This window comes from Scyliorhinus canicula, chromosome 1 (genome assembly GCF_902713615.1).
Source record: "Scyliorhinus canicula chromosome 1, sScyCan1.1, whole genome shotgun sequence".
Classification (NCBI taxonomy): Eukaryota; Metazoa; Chordata; class Chondrichthyes; order Carcharhiniformes; family Scyliorhinidae; genus Scyliorhinus; species Scyliorhinus canicula.
Window position 1 is genome coordinate 277,655,201 of NC_052146.1, and position 18,091 is coordinate 277,673,291.

At 50.9% G+C, this 18,091-nt stretch overlaps 1 protein-coding gene across 1 annotated transcript in view; it reads right to left on the reverse strand.

The window, feature by feature from the left end:
• The window catches only part of LOC119964708 (lutropin-choriogonadotropic hormone receptor-like), a 213,856-nt gene extending 199,059 nt beyond the window's left edge, over nucleotides 1–14,797 (reverse strand). The window contains exon 1 of the mRNA XM_038794622.1: nucleotides 14,625–14,797. Coding sequence (XP_038650550.1) covers nucleotides 14,625–14,797 — 173 coding nt within the window. The remainder of the gene's footprint in view (nucleotides 1–14,624) is intronic.
• Between the last annotated feature and the right edge of the window lie 3,294 nt (nucleotides 14,798–18,091).

Genomic DNA, 18,091 nt, shown 5'->3' on the forward strand with positions numbered 1-18,091 from the left:
CCCGGGGGTCGCACCTGGAGTCGGGGGCCCAAAATGGCAGCGCCCGGGGATTGCATGTGGCGTCGGGGGCCCAAAATGGCGACGTGGCAGTGGGGGGTGGGGGGCAGCGAGGTCCGCGGGCCGCACGGGGCCCTAGAGGAGCATGGGGGGGGGGGGGCCCGCGGTCGCTGTTCGGAACGGCAGCGACCGACTTTGATTGGCAGACGGCAGCAAAGTGGCCCTTCTTGCCGCAGCCTTTACAGGTTGCGGTGCGGGCCGAGCAGCGCGGGCGGGGGTGCTTGGCCTGACTGCAAAAGTAGCAGCGGGGCCCCATGAGTTTATCGGGGCGCCCCGCGGCACAGGTCTGGGGGGTCTGAGTCGGCGGGGGTAGGGGGGGTCGCGTTCCACGCTGCCCAAGGGGCCGCTGTGCGGCCGGGGGCATACGCGTGGGTGTTGCGGTCAGCGACCTCTAAGGAGGATGCGAGGGTCCGTGCCTCAGGGAGGCTTAAAGTGTCCTTTTCCAGGAGTCTCTGGCGTATCTGGGATGATTGCATATCCGCAACAAAAGCGTCTCTGATCAACAGTTCGGTATGTTCAGCCGCAGAGACTTGCGGGCAGGCGCAATTTCTCCCCAGGACAATGAGGGCCCGGTAGAATGCGTCGAGGGACTCACCGGGGAATTGCTGCCTCGTAGCCAGGAGGTGCCGCGTTTTGACCTGGTTCACCGGCCTGATGAAATGTCCCTTCAGCAGGTACATGGCGGCATCATAGTCGAGTTCATCCTCTATCAGAGAGACGGCGGTGCCCACGCACGAGTGGAGGATGTGGAGTTTCTGTTCCCTTGTCGGGCGGTTTTCTGCTGTGGTGAGGTATCTGTTAAAACACGCCAGCTAATGTTTAAACGTTGCTGACGCATTTGCGCCATGCGGGCTGATTCGGAGGCATTCTGGCTTGATCCGTAGCTCCATTTCAAAATTCTAGTGTATTAAATTGATGCAACATCAATTGGACACGAGGCGAGAGGTAGTTCCAAACAACAGGCTTTAATACACTAGATGTGTGCCCGGCAGTATACGTACAGAGAAAGGCCGACTGCCAGCCGGTACGGGTTCTTATACCCCACCTCGTAGGCGGAGCTACCTATCTCTCAGCCAATCGATGGGAGTCACATGACTAGCCTCAGCCAATTGGCAGAGAGGCACATGACTTGCCTGGGCCAATGGGCAGCAAGTCTTCTGCACCAATGGCAGCTTGGTTCTAGGGTACCGTAATCTCCCTAGTCATACTACCACAGTTTTTTCTGTGCCTGACTGGGTCTTAGCAAATGCTTAAATATCGCCTTCAAAGTCAATCCCAAGACATTTCAATAATGGTAATGGGCCAATGAAACACAAAGGGAGAAATTAGCAGGAAGCCAAAATACTGATGAAAAGATGAGTTTTGAGAAGATGTTAAAAGGATAGGGAACTGGAAAAAGGTCCAGAGAACAGGATGAAGTCAGATAAATAGGCGAAGAGGGATCAGATACATAAAGTTTATACACGATTCTAAGATGTTTCACCGCTAGGGTGATGTAACATCTTGGAGGGTCCTGAGGTCAAGCAGTTCGACTTGTAAGTCTGAAGGGGCTGGGAGCCAGTTTAGGTCAGTCATGGGCAAATATAACTTTAGGATAAAGCCAGCTGCTTTCTAGACAAGTTGGAGTTTGTGGAGAATGGAGAATTGAAGGTCAGAAAATAAGGCATTGAAAGGCACTAATTAACAAATGGATGAAGTTAATGTAGTATTGGGGCTGAGTGGGAAATATTGCTGAAGTGGGAGCAGTTAGTGAGGATAATGGATAGTTCGTGGGACAATTTTTGCATGGTCTGGCTCAGCCTAAACACATGGCCAGTCCTGGGGGTTGAAATTGGTAGCAATGAAGTGAAATTCTGTTGAGACTCATCAATCAGAAAGCCAGAACATGGTGTTATCACAAGATTTTCCAGATAGAGCGTGTTCGAAACAAGAGTGCAGTGAATGTGAAAGAAAAGAGAAAGGAGTAAAAATCCAACGATCACAATTTTCAGCTTCCATGTATTTTATTAGTATGTTTCTTTAATAGACTTGTATATGCACAGATATTACAACCAGGAAGCATTTGCCTCAAACAAAGTTGAATCTTTCAGAGGTCTCTCACTCATTGCCATAACTTTGATGGAAGAACAGGGAAAACCTGTGGAGAGGGGGGGGGGGGGGGGGGGGGCATGGAAAGTGCAAGCCGGTGCAAACGTTCATCTCCCCGAATCTTGTTAAACATGATCTGGGATGGACCAATGTGGAAGATTTCCATTCCCCAACATTGATATCACTCACACTAACGAGCACAAAATTTACAATAACTCGGTACTCATTTTCTAGTCTTGAAGTCACGCTCAGATCAATGTTGATCAACTGCGCTCTGAGGATGTGCTTGCCTTTTAGGCAATGGATTCTTCCTGATGTTCCACTCATGTTTATAATTTTAGAAGGAACAGACGCAATTACGTATGGGACCAGCACACATCAATTACAAAAGCCAATTTAACAAAACTCAAAACGGGCACACCTGCGGTTGAGTTTGCGACAGGAATTAAAGCGATATTGCCATTCTTTTAGAGAACACCTTGGGCGGAATTCTCTGACCCCCTGACGGGTGAATCCCGCCCCGCCGCTCCGATGGCAGCTGACAAATTCTCCGGCGCCGGATTCTGGGCGGGGGCAGGGCTCGCGCAGTCCCCCCGGCGGTTCTCCGCTCCCCGATGGGCGAGCGGCCATCTGTTTTCGGCCAGCCCCACCGGCGTAGATTACACCAGGTCCATACCAGCGGGATCTGGCTCTGAGGGCGACCTCGGGGAGCGCGGGGGGATCCGGCCATGGGGCGGGGGCCCACGGTGGCCTGGCCCGAGATCGGGGCCCACCGATCTGCGGGCGGGCCTGTGCCGTGGGGGCACTCTTTTCCACCGTGCCAGCTGGTGTAAAGCTCCGGCATGGCCGGCGTGGAGAAGAAACCCCCTGTGCATGCGCAGGAAATGCGCCAGTGGTTCGCATGCGCTAGAACATGCTGGCGCTCCTGCACATGCGCCAACTCGTGCTGGCCGGCGGAGGCCCTTTGGCGCCGGTTGGAGTGGCGCAACCACTCCAGTGCCAGCTAGCCCCCGATTCCGCACCTTCGGGGCGGCCCGACGCCGGTGTGGTTCACGCCACTCCTTGGCGCTAGTACGGCCCACCCCGCCAGTTACCGGAGAAACCCGGCCCCGGTTATACTAGTTGCTGCAACAACTAAGAGCCGGGATTCTCCGGTAATCGGCGGGGCAGGCCGTACTGGTGCCAAGGAGTGGTGTGAACCACTCCGGTGTTGGGCCGCCTGGAAGGTGAGGAATCTTCCGCACCTTCGGGGGCTGGGCCGGCGTGGCAGTGGTTGGCGCCACGGCAACCGATGCTGAAGGGCTTCCGCCGGCCGGCGCGAGTTGGCGCATGCACAGGAGTGCCAGTGTGTTCTGGCGCATGCGCAGAACCACTGGTGTATTTCCTACGCATGCGCAGGGGGTTTCTTCTCCACGCCGGCCATGCCGGAGCTTTACACCGGCCGACACGGAGTGAAAGAGTGCCCCCACGGCACAGGCCCGCCCGCATATCAGTGGGCCCCGATCGTGGGCCAGGCCACCGTGGGGGCCCACCCCCGGGGCTGGATCCCCCCACGCCCCCCCCTCAGTGCCAGGGGTCCCGCCGGTACGGACCTGGTGTACTCTATGCCGTCGGGACTAGACAAAAATGGGCGGCTGCTCAGCCTATCGTCAATTGGAGAATCGCCGGGGAGGCCGCTGCCAACGGCCCCGACCGGCGCGGCGCAATCCCCACCCCCGCCCAAAAAACCGGCGCCGGAGAATTCGGCAGCCGGCGTCAGAGCAGGATTCATGCTGACGGGGTGGAAGAATCCAGGCCTACATCCCCACCCACCATCTCAGGTTTCTGACCCTATTAAATATATTATTTCATTATTTACATCTCCCCTAAAATCTCTGCTTTCATCCCTGGTTCATAGAGATAAATGTTGTGGTAGTTTCACCAAACTTCCTGACCTTATTCTCAGCCCTCTTGGAGGTTTTACAGGATTCAAGTTCTCCATGTTCTCCCTCAAACTCTGTAGAGTAATACGTGAATCATCAGAGACTGCTGGCTGTCTGCGCAGTTTGGCTTCCTGCTCGGCTGGGTTGTTGGTTCATTTCATTAATGGGCTTCTTCTTGTAGATACAAGTGCACTTCTGTTTCCTCTCACTATTCCATTTTCAGACTCCACAAGGTAAGATTGCAGATGTAGTATTTTTTCCAAAAGGTCATCTTCACGATTCTGGTCATGAATCCATACTGATTTACGTAGTTAAAGCTCTGGCAAGTCATGTATTAAATGGCATTGATTGTAGTTTCTGGTTTGATTTGCACAATACTCAACCTCCTTCTCCATTGCTCTCTCCATGTGCGAAATTCTCCGACCCCCCGCAGGGTCGCCCAGGGCCGCCGAAAATCCCGCCCCCGCCATGGCAGAAATTCTCTGCCACCCGGGAATTGGCGGGGGCAGGAATCGGGCCGCACCAAGCGGCGAGCCCCTTGCGGTGACTCTCCAGCCCGCGATGGGCCGAAGTCCCACTGCTGGGAGGCCTCTCCCGCCGCCGTGGTTTGAACCAACTCTGGTGGACGCGGGATCGGTGGCGCAACGGACCCCCCGGGTCCTGGGGGGGGGGGGGGCGCGGGGCGATCGGACCCCGGGGGGTGCCCCCACAGTGGCCAGACCCGCGATCGGGGCCCACCGATCGGTGGGTGGGCCAGTGCCGTGGGGGCACTCTTTTTCTTCCGCCGCCGCCAAAGCCTCCACCATGGCAGAGGCGGAAGAGAATCTCCCAGTGCGCATGCGCCAGTGGTGACGGCAGCGGCAGCTGACGCACCGGCGCATGCACGAACCAGCGAAGGCCTTTCAGCCAGCCCCGGCGCCGGGCGGCGGGCGTCAAGGGCCGTTGTGCCGGTTCCGGCGCCAGTCGGCGTGGTGCCAACCGCTCTGGCGGGGCCTAGCCCCTCAATGTGAGGGCTTGGCCCCCAAAGGTGCAGAGGTGCAACGCCAGAGTGGTTGGCGCCACTCCGCTACGTCGGGACCCCCCGCCCCACCGGGTAGGGGAGAATCCCGCCCCATGTCTGCTGCTTTTAGACATGGCATAAGCCCTGAAGGATCTCGAGGAGGACTCTTGGTATGATCAATCCCTCTTCATATTCTGTAGCCCTGTGATCCTACAAAACTGATTTAAAAAAAAGAAATTTAGAGTAGCCAATTATATTTTTTCCCCAGTTAAGGGGCAATTTAGCGTGGCCAATTAACCAAGCCTGCACATCTTTGGGTTGTGGGGGTGAGACCCAAGCAAACACAGGGAGAATGTGCAAATCCAAACACAGACATTTACCCAGGGCCAGGATCTAACCTGGGCGCCATGAGGCAGCAGTGCTAACTTCTACGCACTGATGATGTAAACTGTCTATTTACACATTTAACATAATAAGTAGCATCATAAGTAGGCTTACATTAACATTGCAATGAAGTTACTGTGAAAAGCTCCAAGTCACCACATTCCGGATCCTGTTCGGGTACACTGAGGGAGAATTCAGGATGTCCAAATCACTTAACAAGCACGTCTTTCGGGACTTTGTGGGAGGAAACTGGAGAACCCGACGGAAACCCATGCAGACACGGGGAGAACATGCAGACTCCGGACAGACAATGATTAAATCCGGGAATTAAACCTGGGTCATGAGCGCTGTGAAGCACAGTGCTAGCCACTGTGCTACTATGCCGCCCATCATTAACCGTTTACACCACATTTCCCCCAAGTGTCTCACCATATCAAATATCCTACTTAGGTAATCATATTTTGCAATGTCGAATTCACTGGAAGGACTTAAGTGCGGATTTTGGTGTCTTTTCTTTAAATTTATCCACAGGATGTGGGCATCCCTGGCAAGGCCAGCATTTATTGCCCATCACTAGTTGCTCAAGAAAGTGATGAGCCATTTCTTTAACGGCTGTAGTCTTTGTGGTAAAGGTACTACCAAAATAGACCAAATATTCCCCCTTGTGGAGAAATCTAGAACGAGAGGTCACGAATATAGGTTGATAAGCGGTAGATTTAGAACGGAGATGAGGAGGAACTACTTCTCGCAGAGGGTGGTGAATTTGTGGAACTCACTGCCCCATAGTGCGAAGGAATCTGAGTCACTAAATGTTTTCAGGAAACAGATGTATTTTTGATTAAAAATGGGTTAAAGGGATATGGGCAACAGGTGGCGAGTGTATTTGAGATCAGGAAGCGATCAGCCATGATCTGATTGAATGGCGGAGTGGGCTTGAAGGGCTGAATTGCCTATTTCTGATCCTAATTCATATGTTCCTAAAATGCTAAAATGAGGGAGGGAGTTCCAGGAATTTTTCCCAGCGAGTCAAGGAATGATGATATCTTTCTACACCAGAATGATGTGTGCTTGGAAGGGGAATTTGGAGGTGCTGGTGTTCCTGTACCCTTGATGCCCTTGTCTTTTGAGATACTAGAGGTCCCAAGTTTGGTAGGTGCTGTTGAAGGAGACTTGGTGAGTTGCTGCAGTGCATCTTGTATGTGGTACACACTGCTGTCACTGTGCATTGGTGGTGAAGGGAGCAAATGTTTAAGGTGGCAGATGTGGTGTCGATCAAGCGGGCTGCTTTGTCCTCGATGGTGTGGGGCTTCTTAACAGATGTTGGTGCTGCACTCATCCAGGGAAGTGGAGAGTATTTCCTCACTTGTGGTTGGTGGAAAGGTTTTGGGAAGTCAGGAGATGAGTCACTCACTGAAGAATAAACAGCTTCTGACATCCTTGTTTAACCATACTATTTATATGGCCGGCCCAATTAAGTTTCTGTTGATCCCCAGCATGTTGATGATGGAGGATTCAAAGGCGGTAATGCAATCGATTGTCAAGTAAATATATTTAAACTTTCTCCTCTTGGCCATTGTCTCACACTTGTGCGGTGCAAAGTTTATTGGCCATTTTATCAGTCTAAACATGGATGTTATTTCTGTCTTGCTGCATGCAGGGACAAATGGCTGCATTATGTGTAGCCATTAATGACACTGAAAACTGTGCAAGCATTAACAAATATCTCCACTTGTGTGTGCATGATGGAGAGAAGGTCATTGATGAAGTGACTGAAGGTGGTTGGTCCTAGGGTACTATTCTGATAAATTCATGCACCAAATGTACTGTGCGGAGATGATTGATCTGCCACAACTACGTCCATCTTCCTTTGTGTTCAGTTTGCTCCAGCCAGTGAAGAGATTCGCTCCCCACTACCCCACTACCATCATTAATTCCAAATGACTTTGATTTTATTGGGTCCCCTTGATGTCACAATCTGTCAAATCAAGGGTAGTTCCTCTCACCTCGCCTCTGGAAATCAGCTCCTTCCCCCATGGGCTGGATATTATGGCTCCTGTCCAAGTGTATTTTTGGTGCGGGGGGCAAGCCCACACCCGAGTTGTCCCCATAATATGGTAGGTGGCAGGCACTGAAATCGACTGCTCACCTGTCATTTTTAAAGAAATAAATAATCAAGGGTTAAATGAGCTAATTGCTAAATCAATTCACTAGGATGTGCTTTCCCGGCTCAGAGGAGTGGGCTGGCCATTCTTTAAGCAAACTGTTTTGAAAGCGGGAGAGAAGGGGGGGATACATGCTTTGGGGGTTCCCTGTGCACATTGGGGGCTGCTCCTCAAGATGATAACCTGTTTTGTTCCTCCCCACATTGCTAAACTCCAAATCCCTCTCCACATTTCTTGGCCCCACTCCCCAATCCTTCCATTTGGCCAGCATTTTGTACACATGACAGACCAAGGTATTTTTTTTCATTTTGTTGGGTAGATGCTAGTGTTGGTGCTGTCCTGGAACAACTTGTCCAGAGGTGCAGTTAGTTCTGGTACACAAGTCTTCAGTAATACAGCCGGAATTTAACAGAGTCCATAGCCTTTGCTGTACTCAATGCACTCAGCCATTTCTTGATATGGCATGAGTGAATCAAAGAGGCTGAAGACTGCCTAGTGTTGGGAGGACCTCAGCAAGAGGATGAGATGGATCAACATTTGGCACTTGTGGTTGAAGATGTTTGCAAACGCTTCAGCCTTGTCCACACGGCTGAGCTCCACATTGGATTGGATTTGTTTATTGTCACGTGCACCAAGGTACAGTGAAAAGTATTGTTCTGAGTACAGCTCAGACAGATCATTCCGTACATGAAAAGAAAATACATAGGGCAAACATAAAATACACAATGTAAATACATAGGCACAGACATCGGGTGAAGCATACAGGAGTGTAGTACTACTCACTAGAGAAGATCGTAGAATCATAAATTTACAGTGCAGAAGGAGGCCATTCAGCCCATCGAGTTCGCACCGCCCCTTGGAAAGAGCACCCTCCACCCTATTCCCATAACCGAGTAACCCCACTAAACCTTTTTAGACACTAAGGGCAATTTAGCATGGCCAATCCACCTAGTTTTTTTTTTCCATGTCGGTGCAACATCGAGGGCCGAAGGGCCTGTACTGCGCTGTATCGTTCTATGTTCTAATCTTCACATCTTTGGACTGTGGGAGGAAACCAGAGCACCCGGAGGAAACCCCACGCAGACACGGGGAGAATGTACAGACTCCGCACAGACAGTGACACAAGCCCGGAATCGAACCTGGGACCTGGAGCTATGAAGCAACTGTGCTAGCCACGTTGCTACCGTGCTGCCCAAGATCTGTAAAGAGATCAGATCAGTCCATAAGAGGGTCGTTTAGGAGTCTGGTAACAGCGGGGAAGAAGATGTTTTTGAATCTGTTAGTGTGTGTTCTCAGACTTCTGTATCCCCTGCCCAATGGAAGAAGTTGGAAGAGTGAATAACCCGGGTGGGAGGGATCTTTGATTCTGCTGCCCGCTTTCCCAAGGTAGCGGGAGGTGTAGCTAGAGTCAATGTATGGGAGGCGGGTTTGTGTGATGGACTGGCCGGTGCTCACGTTTCTTACAGTCTTGGGCCGAACAGTTGCCATACTAGGCTGTGGTGCAGCCAGACAGGATGCTTTCCATGGTGCATCTGTAAAAGTTGGTAAGAGTCATTGTGGACATGCCGAATTTCCTTAGTTTCCTGAGAAAGTATAGGCACTGTTGTGCTTTCTTGGTCGTAGCATCGACATTGGTGGACGAGGACAGATTGTTTGTGACGTGCAAACCTAGGAATTTGAAGCTGTCAATCATCTCCACCTCGGCCCCGTTGATGCAGACAGGGATGTGTACGATACTTTGTTTCCTGAAGTCAATGACCAGCTCTTTAGCTTTGCTGACATTGAGGGAGAGATTGTTGTTGCTGCACCACTCCACTAGGTTCTCTATCTCCCTCCTGTACTCTGACTCATCGTTGTTTGAGATCCGACCCACTATGGTCATGTCGTCAGCAAACTTGTAGATGGAATTGGAGCCAAATTTTGAGACATAGTCATGTGTGTATAGGGAGTATAGTAGGGGGTTAAATACGCAGCTTTGCGGGGGCCTCTATTGAGGACTATTGCGGATGAGGTGTTGTTTATACTTACTGATTTTGGTCTATGGGTCTGAAAGTAGAGGACCCAGTTCAGAGTGAGGAGCCAAGTCCTTCGTTACATTATTGGTAATTGCTACATTATCGGTAATCAGCAACCAGTGTTTTCGTGTTCATGTTTGGTCTAATTTCACCATTCCATGCTGTCTGTAGTTAATGTTGAGAACATCCAAGACCGCTATCACCCAACTCTATCCCACTGTGCTGCCACCTCTGGTGGATCTGTCCTGCTAATGGGAAAAGACTACCCAGGATCAGAGATGGTGTAGTCTGGGATGTTGTTTGAATGATATAATTCTGTGATACTGTAAGGGCTCTTCCTGTTGATTCCCTCAGTTCCTATTTCTTTTATTTTGTCTTTATCGTTTTTGGTCCATGGATCGTTAACGGAGACACACCTTTAAGTTAAGCAAAGGAAGTAAGGAACTCAAAGTGTCAAATTAGTATGCTATGTTATAAAGTTTTGTATTTTGGGCAGAAGAACCCAGACTTTATGGCAACCAAGAAATTGGAGGGGTTTGTTTTGAATGGCTGGCTGATGGGTTAGGGACAGTATTCTGCCTGGTAACTGACAGTGATTGGTTCCTGTCAGGTGAAATTTTTTTGGAGAGAACACAAAATAGGCATAATAGGTGCCAACCGGGCACCTTGGCAGTTCCAACCTGGCACCTGGGCACCTTGGCAGTGCCAACTGGGCACCTGGGCACCTTGGCAGTGCCAATATGGCACCCAAGCACCTTGTCAGTGCCAACCTGGCACCAAGGCAACTTGGCAGTGCCGGCCTGGCACCTGGGCATCTTTCCAGTGCCAACCTGGCATCTTGGTGGTGTCAACCTGACACCTGGGCACCTTGGCAGTGCCAACCTGACCTGGGCACATTGGCAATACCAACCTGGCACCTGGGCACCTTGGCAGTGCCAATATGGCACCCAAGCACCTTGTCAGTGCCAACCTGGCACCGAGGCAACTTGGCAGTGCCGGCCTGGCACCTAGGCATCTTTCCAGTGCCAACCTGGCATCTGGAATCTTGGTGGTGTCAACCTGACACCTGGGCACCTTGGCAGTGCCAACCTGACCTGGGCACATTGGCAATGCCAACCTGGCACCTGGGCACCTGGGCAGTGCCAACCTGACACCTGGGCATCTTGGCAGTGCCAACCTGGCACCTGGGCACCTTGGCACTGCCAGGGTGTCTGGGTTGCACTGCTGTGGTGCCAGGCTGGTGGTGCCCAGGTGCCAGGGGGAGTGCCACAATCATGGATCAGGCATGGTGGCAACTAGAGGCTCATCTGAATATCATTATCTGGATCACGCCCAGTAGGGTGTGATCCAGATTGCGCCGGGCGCTCGCTGCAAGTTGAGTGATTCGCGTGATTGTTCGTACCCGGCGCGAAGTCCGATTCGGGGCTTTCCCACTATTCACCTATCGCACCCAAAGACTGTGTTATTTTCATCACTATTTTATCCACCTCTTTTCCCTCTGATTGTTTGTGGCCGTGTGTAGAGGGTTGGCGAGTTAAAAGGGTAGGGTTAGAGATTAGATTTTTTGCCTATTTAATTATAGTTGCTGTTAATAATAAGTTAATTGTGTTTAAATTTACAAACTTGGTGACTGTAGTTATCAGGCAGCTGAATACCTACGGTATTTTAAAATAAAAGCTAATTTCAACCGTGTTGCAACTCCTCATCAAGTGGGACTGGAAATGGCCACGCTCTGGCCCCGGGTGTCATAACAGGTCAGGTTGTTGCTAGACTAATCATTTTACCTAATTTTGGCTCAAGTCCCCAGATATTAGTCAGAAGGACTTTGCAAGGTTGGCTGGGCTGAGTGTGCTTTTTGTCCTGTCCAAATTGGTTCCGAGGTTGATGCCAGATGGTCTGTTCGGTTTTATTCTTGTCTAGCTTTTCGTAGAGGTTTCGATGCAACTGAGAGGCGTGTTCGGCCACTTCAGAGGGCAATTAAGAGTCAACCACATTGCTGTGAGTCTGCAGTCACAAATAGGCACGGATGGGAAATTTCCTTTTCCAAGGACCATTGATGATCCAGCAGGCAGTCCGATAATTTGTGGTTCCCATTACTAGCTTTCTATTCCAGATTTATTTTGTTAACTGAATTTAAATTCCTAAACTGCTGTGGTGGCATTTGGACTTGTCTTCAGATCATTCATCAGAGCATTTGAATTACTCGTCCAATAACATGACTACTGTGCTCTGCTGTACCCATTTTGAATGCCAATATGCAGCACAAAAAAGCACAAAATCTGCTTTCGCAAAAAAAATACAATTCTAACCAATCCTTCCATAAATTTTAATCCACAGGAAGAACAATCTGCATCAACTATTCTTGATACCCAAAGCACTCAATCAAACTCGAGATCAGGGGTGTCGGTTATTCTTTTCATCCCTGTATTGCAACTGGGCATAGTCACTATTACCCGTGTTCCACCTTAATAGGTGACTGTGAATGACTTCAGGAGAGTGAGATTAATATAATGGGTAGATAAGACATTGAATGAAATTTAGCATGGAGAAATATTAAGTGATACACTTTTGGGAGGCAGAATTAGAAAGAAACATACTACAGACGTTCAAAGTGTTTTAAGAGATCAGAGGCATACATTTTGAGACGTGAGAGGACAAGTTGATGAAATTGAAAAGCTATAACAGATTTTAGGTTTCATATCTGTGGGTATACAATAAAAAAACAAGACAATGTCAAATCTTATACAAGTTCAATAGGCATGCTGCAGTTAAAATATCGGGGTGGGGGGAGGCGGTGACCGGGGGGGGAGGCGGTGACCGGGGGGGGAGGGGATGGCAGTGGAGGTGGCGTAGTGGTATTGTCACTGGACTAGTAATTCAGAGACCCAGGGTAATGCTCTGGGGTCCTGGGTTCAATTCCCACCACGGCAAATGGTTGAAATTGAATCCAATAAATATCTGCAATTAATGTTGATCATGAAACCATTGTCGATTGTCATAAAAATCCAGCTGGCTCACTAATGTCCAGGGAAGGAAATCTGCCTTCCTTACCCGGTCTATATGTGTCTCGGCATACATGTGATTTCAGACTCCAGACGCACACAGCGATATGGTTGACTTTTTTTTATAAATTTAGAGTATCCAATTATTTTTTTCTCCAACTAAGGGGCAATTTAATGTGGCCAATCCACCTAACCTGCACATCTTTGGGTTGTGGGGGTGAAACCCACACAGACATGGGGAGAATGTGCAAACTCCACACGGACAGTGACCCAGGGCCGGGATTTGAACCCGGAGTCCTCAGCACCTCAGTCCCAGTGCTAACCACTGTGCTACATGCCGCCCTTCAATGTGGTTAACTTTTAACTGCCCACACTGAAATGGCTGGGCAAACCACTCAGTTCAAGGGCAATTAGAGATGGTCAACAATTGCTGGCCTAAGACCGAATTTAAAAATAACATATTGGCCAGAGGAACCTTCTCTGCTGACAGTGCATCAGTGCATTGGAGGCATTATGGTTAAGAGGAGATCTGAAGGGAATATTTAAAATCATGAGGGTTTTTTGCTGAGGTAAAGTAAACATAGAAAAGATATACTGACACTCTGTGTCAATGGGTATAGAATTCCGACAGCGCAGAAGGAGGCCATAGGGCAGCACGGTAGCATTGTGGTTAGCACAATTGCTTCACAGCTCCAGGGTCCCAGGTTCGATTTCCGGCTTGGGTCACTGTCTGTGCGGAGTCTGCACATTCTCCCCGTGTGTGCCTGGGTTTCCTCCGGATGCTCTGGTTTCCTCCCACAGTCCGAAGATGTGCAGGTTAGGTGGATTGGCCATGCTAAATTGCCCTTAGTGTCCAAAATTGCCCTTAGTGTTGGGTGGGGTTACTGGGTTATGGGAATAGGGTGGAGGTATGGACCTTGGGTGGGGTGCAGACTCGATGGGCCGAATGGCCTCCTTCTGCACTGTAAATTCTACGGTTATTTGGCCCATCAAGTCTGCATCGAACTTCCAAAAGAGCACCCTACCTCGGCCCACTCCCTGTAACCCCATCTAACCTGCACATCTGGGAGGAAACCGGAGCACCCGGAGGAAACCAAGCAGACCCAAAGTTGGAATTGAACCCGGGTCCCTGGCGCTCTGAGGCAGCAGTGCTGACCACTGTGTCAACTTGATCGTTATTGGATAACTGAATTCAAAAGGGGGGATAAAATTGAAAAACCGGCTTGAAACTTTTAAGTGCAGAATCTTTATCAGCAAAACTTCAGGATATTTAATGATGACGGTCGTTTGACGTGAAAGTGTCAAGCTACTGGTTTTATTGCTGTTCCCAAAAAAAATCTTACTTTATTCAGTTAGCAAAAAGTTACAAAAGTTTATCCTGTGCCTAGATTCTCCCCAATTCCACTTTTTCACCGATATGACAAGAATTGAAAGACAACCACTTGTATAAGTCATACTGGTGAACTAATCAGATAAGTTTACCTGAGGACAAAAAAAATCGCTAAACAGGAGACAGATATTGGAAGGCAATGAAGTACCGAAGGTCTTTTGGGGAATCGCCCAGTGCATCTCCCAGTTTTTACCTGCTAATGTGATCATGGAAAATCTCCCTGCAATAAAAAAAAATCCATCCATGTCCTGACTGGGGCGAAGAAGGTAAAGAGACAATAATATATCAATTCAGATTGACCACAGAATGTGAGGTTATTCCAAGTTAACAGTTTCTGTTGGACGTTCTGCCGGCAGTAAGCGTGGAAAGGCACACAGCCCTAGGCTCCAACCTTCAATTGTTAATCTTTTGCAAAAGAAAAATAATAATCTTCGCAGTTTGCAAATAATTCACAAGTTCCAACCAAAAGCCATTGCAACCGTCCGCTGACAGCCCCCGACCACAGACCCAGCGCCTCGCAACAGCCCGGGGTCGAGTTGGAAACAAAAGTCCCGCGTCCGATGAGGAGAAAAGGCGAAGAGGTAAGACAATAATAAATACTCACAGGCTGGAGAAGGTGCGGGAAATCGCGGCAGGGAGGCGGGCAGCAGTTTCCTTGGTGCATCTGACAAACTGCATGGAGCACTGGCAGATCTCAGGACAGTGATAAGTTTGCACACAAGTGTGATACACAATATTCCAACTTATCAAGAAAACCAGATAAATAACTGAAGACATTTTTATTGAGGAGGGGGGGGGGGGCGATTTTTATTGTGCTGCTTCTCACTCGGCTTCGGCGTGTTGTCTTTCCCGGTGTGTTTGTTGCCTTTCAATCAGAGGCGGTGTGGCTGCCACTGGTTGTGCACACTCCCAACGCGGGACCCCCCCTGTGCCGCGGGGACGCGCGCAGGCGTGGGCGCGACGCAGAGCTCGCCCACAGCGCGCGTCCACGCTTCGCTCTCCAGGCTCGTCCAGGGCAAGGTGATGATGTATTGGGGGGGGGGGGGGGGGTGTTCACTCGTCTTCCCAAATTTAATCGATGGACACTTTTTATTTGTTAATATATTTGTTAATATATTTCTGGTTCGTCAAAGGGGCAACATCTGTGTCAGGAGACAGAAGTCTCATATTCCAGTTCATTCACTGAATCTTTCAACTGATGGGCAAAGTTGTGTAATACAGTAAAGAGTATGAGGTGAGGTGTAAAGTCACCACAGTGCCAGATGACCGTAGGCTTTTTGAAGGGGGAGAGCTGACTGGTGGTGGTTTAACCTGAGGATCACCACACCTCAGGGGAGGGGCAAGGTTGAGGAGGCGGGGCCTCCATGAATAACCTCAGCCTGTACGGGAATTGAATCCATGCTGCTGGTTACCCAACCAGCTGTCTAGCCTCCTGAGCTAAGCCAGCCCCCCAACCCAACCCAACAAGAGGGGCAACAGAATAATAATCATCTTTGTTGTCACAAGTAGGCTTGCATTAACAGTGCAATGAAGTTACTGTGAAAAGCCCCTAGTTGCCACATTCCGGCACCTGTTCAGGTACACTGAGGGAGAATTCAGAATGCCAAATTATCTAAGAGCACGTCTTTCAGGACTTACGTGAGGAAACTGAAGCACCCGGAGGAAACCCACGCAGACACGGGGAGAACGTGAAGACTTCACATAGACAGTGATCCAAGGGAATCAAACCTGGGACCCTGGCGCTGTGAAATCATAGTGCTAACCACTATGCTACCGGTCTAGCAGGAAACCAAGATTAGTGGTTAATGGATATTTTTGGTGCTATAGGCAGGTTTGCAGTGGAGTTCCCCAGTGGTCAACCATGCTTCCCATATATACATATATTATGCGTGTAATATACATATATTGTGTGTAGTATAAGGGTCCGGCACATGTGAGGTTAATATGCAACTGAGTAGTACCACCCTCAAAGAGAGCACATGGCCCTCACCCAGGGTCAGTGAGTGTTGGACAGAGCTGTATGTACCGACTTCCGGCGGTGGCCATGGTGTGAGTGGTCGCACAGAGGGCAGCTCCTGCTTGAAGGCACAGAAAGAGATCTTTTTACCGAATACTGGGTGGAATTTTGATGAAAAGGTGAAGGTTGGAGGAGTTGTTTACCCCGGGAGTGGTATGTCCGCTGGTTACTAAACCCGACAGAAGGCAGTGAGAGACCTGGCCAAAGAGTTGGAGGAAACCTGTGCTGCAGCAGCCAGTTTAAGGATGACTGAGGAGGAAGGGCCGGTGCAAAGTGGAAGTCCCCAGCTGGAGCTGTTGATGGCTTTTATTAAGGAGGAATTTCTCCAAAAGAGGAAGGAAATGCAGGAGAATCGCTCGAAGGCCATCATAGAACATAGAACAGTACAGCACAGAACAGGCCCTTCGGCCCTCGATGTTGCGCCTAGCCATGATCACCCTACTCAAACCCACGAATCCACCCTATACCCGTAACCCAACAACCCCCCTTAACCTTACTTTTTAGGACACTACGGGCAATTTAGCATGGCCAATCCACCTAACCCGCACATCTTTGGACTGTGGGAGGAAACCGGAGCACCCGGAGGAAACCCACGCACACACGGGGAGGACGTGCAGACTCCGCACAGACAGTGACCCAGCCGGGAATCGAACCTGGGACCCTGGAGCTGTGAAGCATCTATGCTAACCACCATGCTACCGTGCTGCCCACTAAGGAGCTGTAGCACCCCTGAAGAGTTTGTAGGAACAGGTGGAGAAGCATTTGGAGGTGCAGGGGTCGCAGATTCGGGAGATCAAAGGAGTGATCTCGGACCACAGCGATCATGTGATGGCATGTGGAGGCAGAGGTGGGGCTTCTAGGGGACCTGTGTAAAACGTTGAGGGCAAAGGTGGAGGACCAGGAGAATACCTTGAGAAGGCAGAACCTGCAAAAAGTGGGCCTGCCTGAAGGAGTGGAAGGTGTGAGTGCCACGAGGTACGTCTCAAAGATGTTGGCGGGGCTGTTGGCAGAAAGGGTGCTAGATAAGGCCCCTGAAGTGGACCCAGCGCATGTGCCCCTGAGGCAGAAGCCTAGAGCTGGTGAGCTGCCACGGACGGTGATTGTAAGACTCCACAAATTTGTGAATAAAGGGAAGATTGTGTGTTCGGCCAGGGAGAAGTGTACCCGCGAGTGGGAAGGGAACAAAGTCCGAATGTATCAAGACATTGAAGCCGAGTTGGCAAAGCGGCGGGCAGGGTTCAACAAGGCCACAGTGGTGCTGTACTGGCAGCATATCAGGTTTGGGGTGCACTACCCGACAAAATTATGGGTGACGTTCGGAGGCCATGAGTATCATTTTGGTTCCCCACAAGCAGCCAAAGACTTCATTAAGAAGCATAAACTGGGGGAGAACTGAGTGGACAATGCTTGGGAGCCGGGGTGTTGGCACTTTGTAATGGTTGGGAATATGTTCAAAGTGGGGGGAGGGATTGGGGTTTTTTCATCCCCTCCAGTTTGGAGGGGGGTCCTCTTATGGGTTTGCTGTTGGGATTGCAGAGGGTGAAAACTTTATGTGGGGATGTTCCCCCCCCCCCCCTTCTGTTTATGGGTCAGCAGGGAGCCTTCTTCCTTCAGCTGAGGGGTGGGGGAAGGGGAGGTCATTGGGAGGTGCCTTTGGGCAGGGACTGTCAGGGCCGGCTCAAGGCACCGGCAACTCGGGCAGTCGCCCGGGGCGCCATGTGCTAGGGGGCGCCAGAGACTCGGGTCCCGCGCATGCGCAGTTGGGCCGGTGCCAACCAGCGCATGCGCGGTGGCCGCCCTCCCCCAGGGCGCCCCCCCCCCCCGGTCCGCCCCCCCCGCTCGGTCCGCTCCCCCCGCCCACCCCCCTCGGTCCCCCCCCCCCCCCCCCCCTCGGGTCCGCTCCGCCCGCCCCCCGCCCCCCCCTCGGGTCCGCCCCCCCTCGGGTCCGCCCCCCCTCGGCCCCCCCCCCCTCAGCCCCTCCCCCCTCGGCCCCGCCCCCCTCAGCCCCGCCCCCTCAGCCCCCCCCCCCGGCCCCCCGGCCCCGCCCCCCCAAG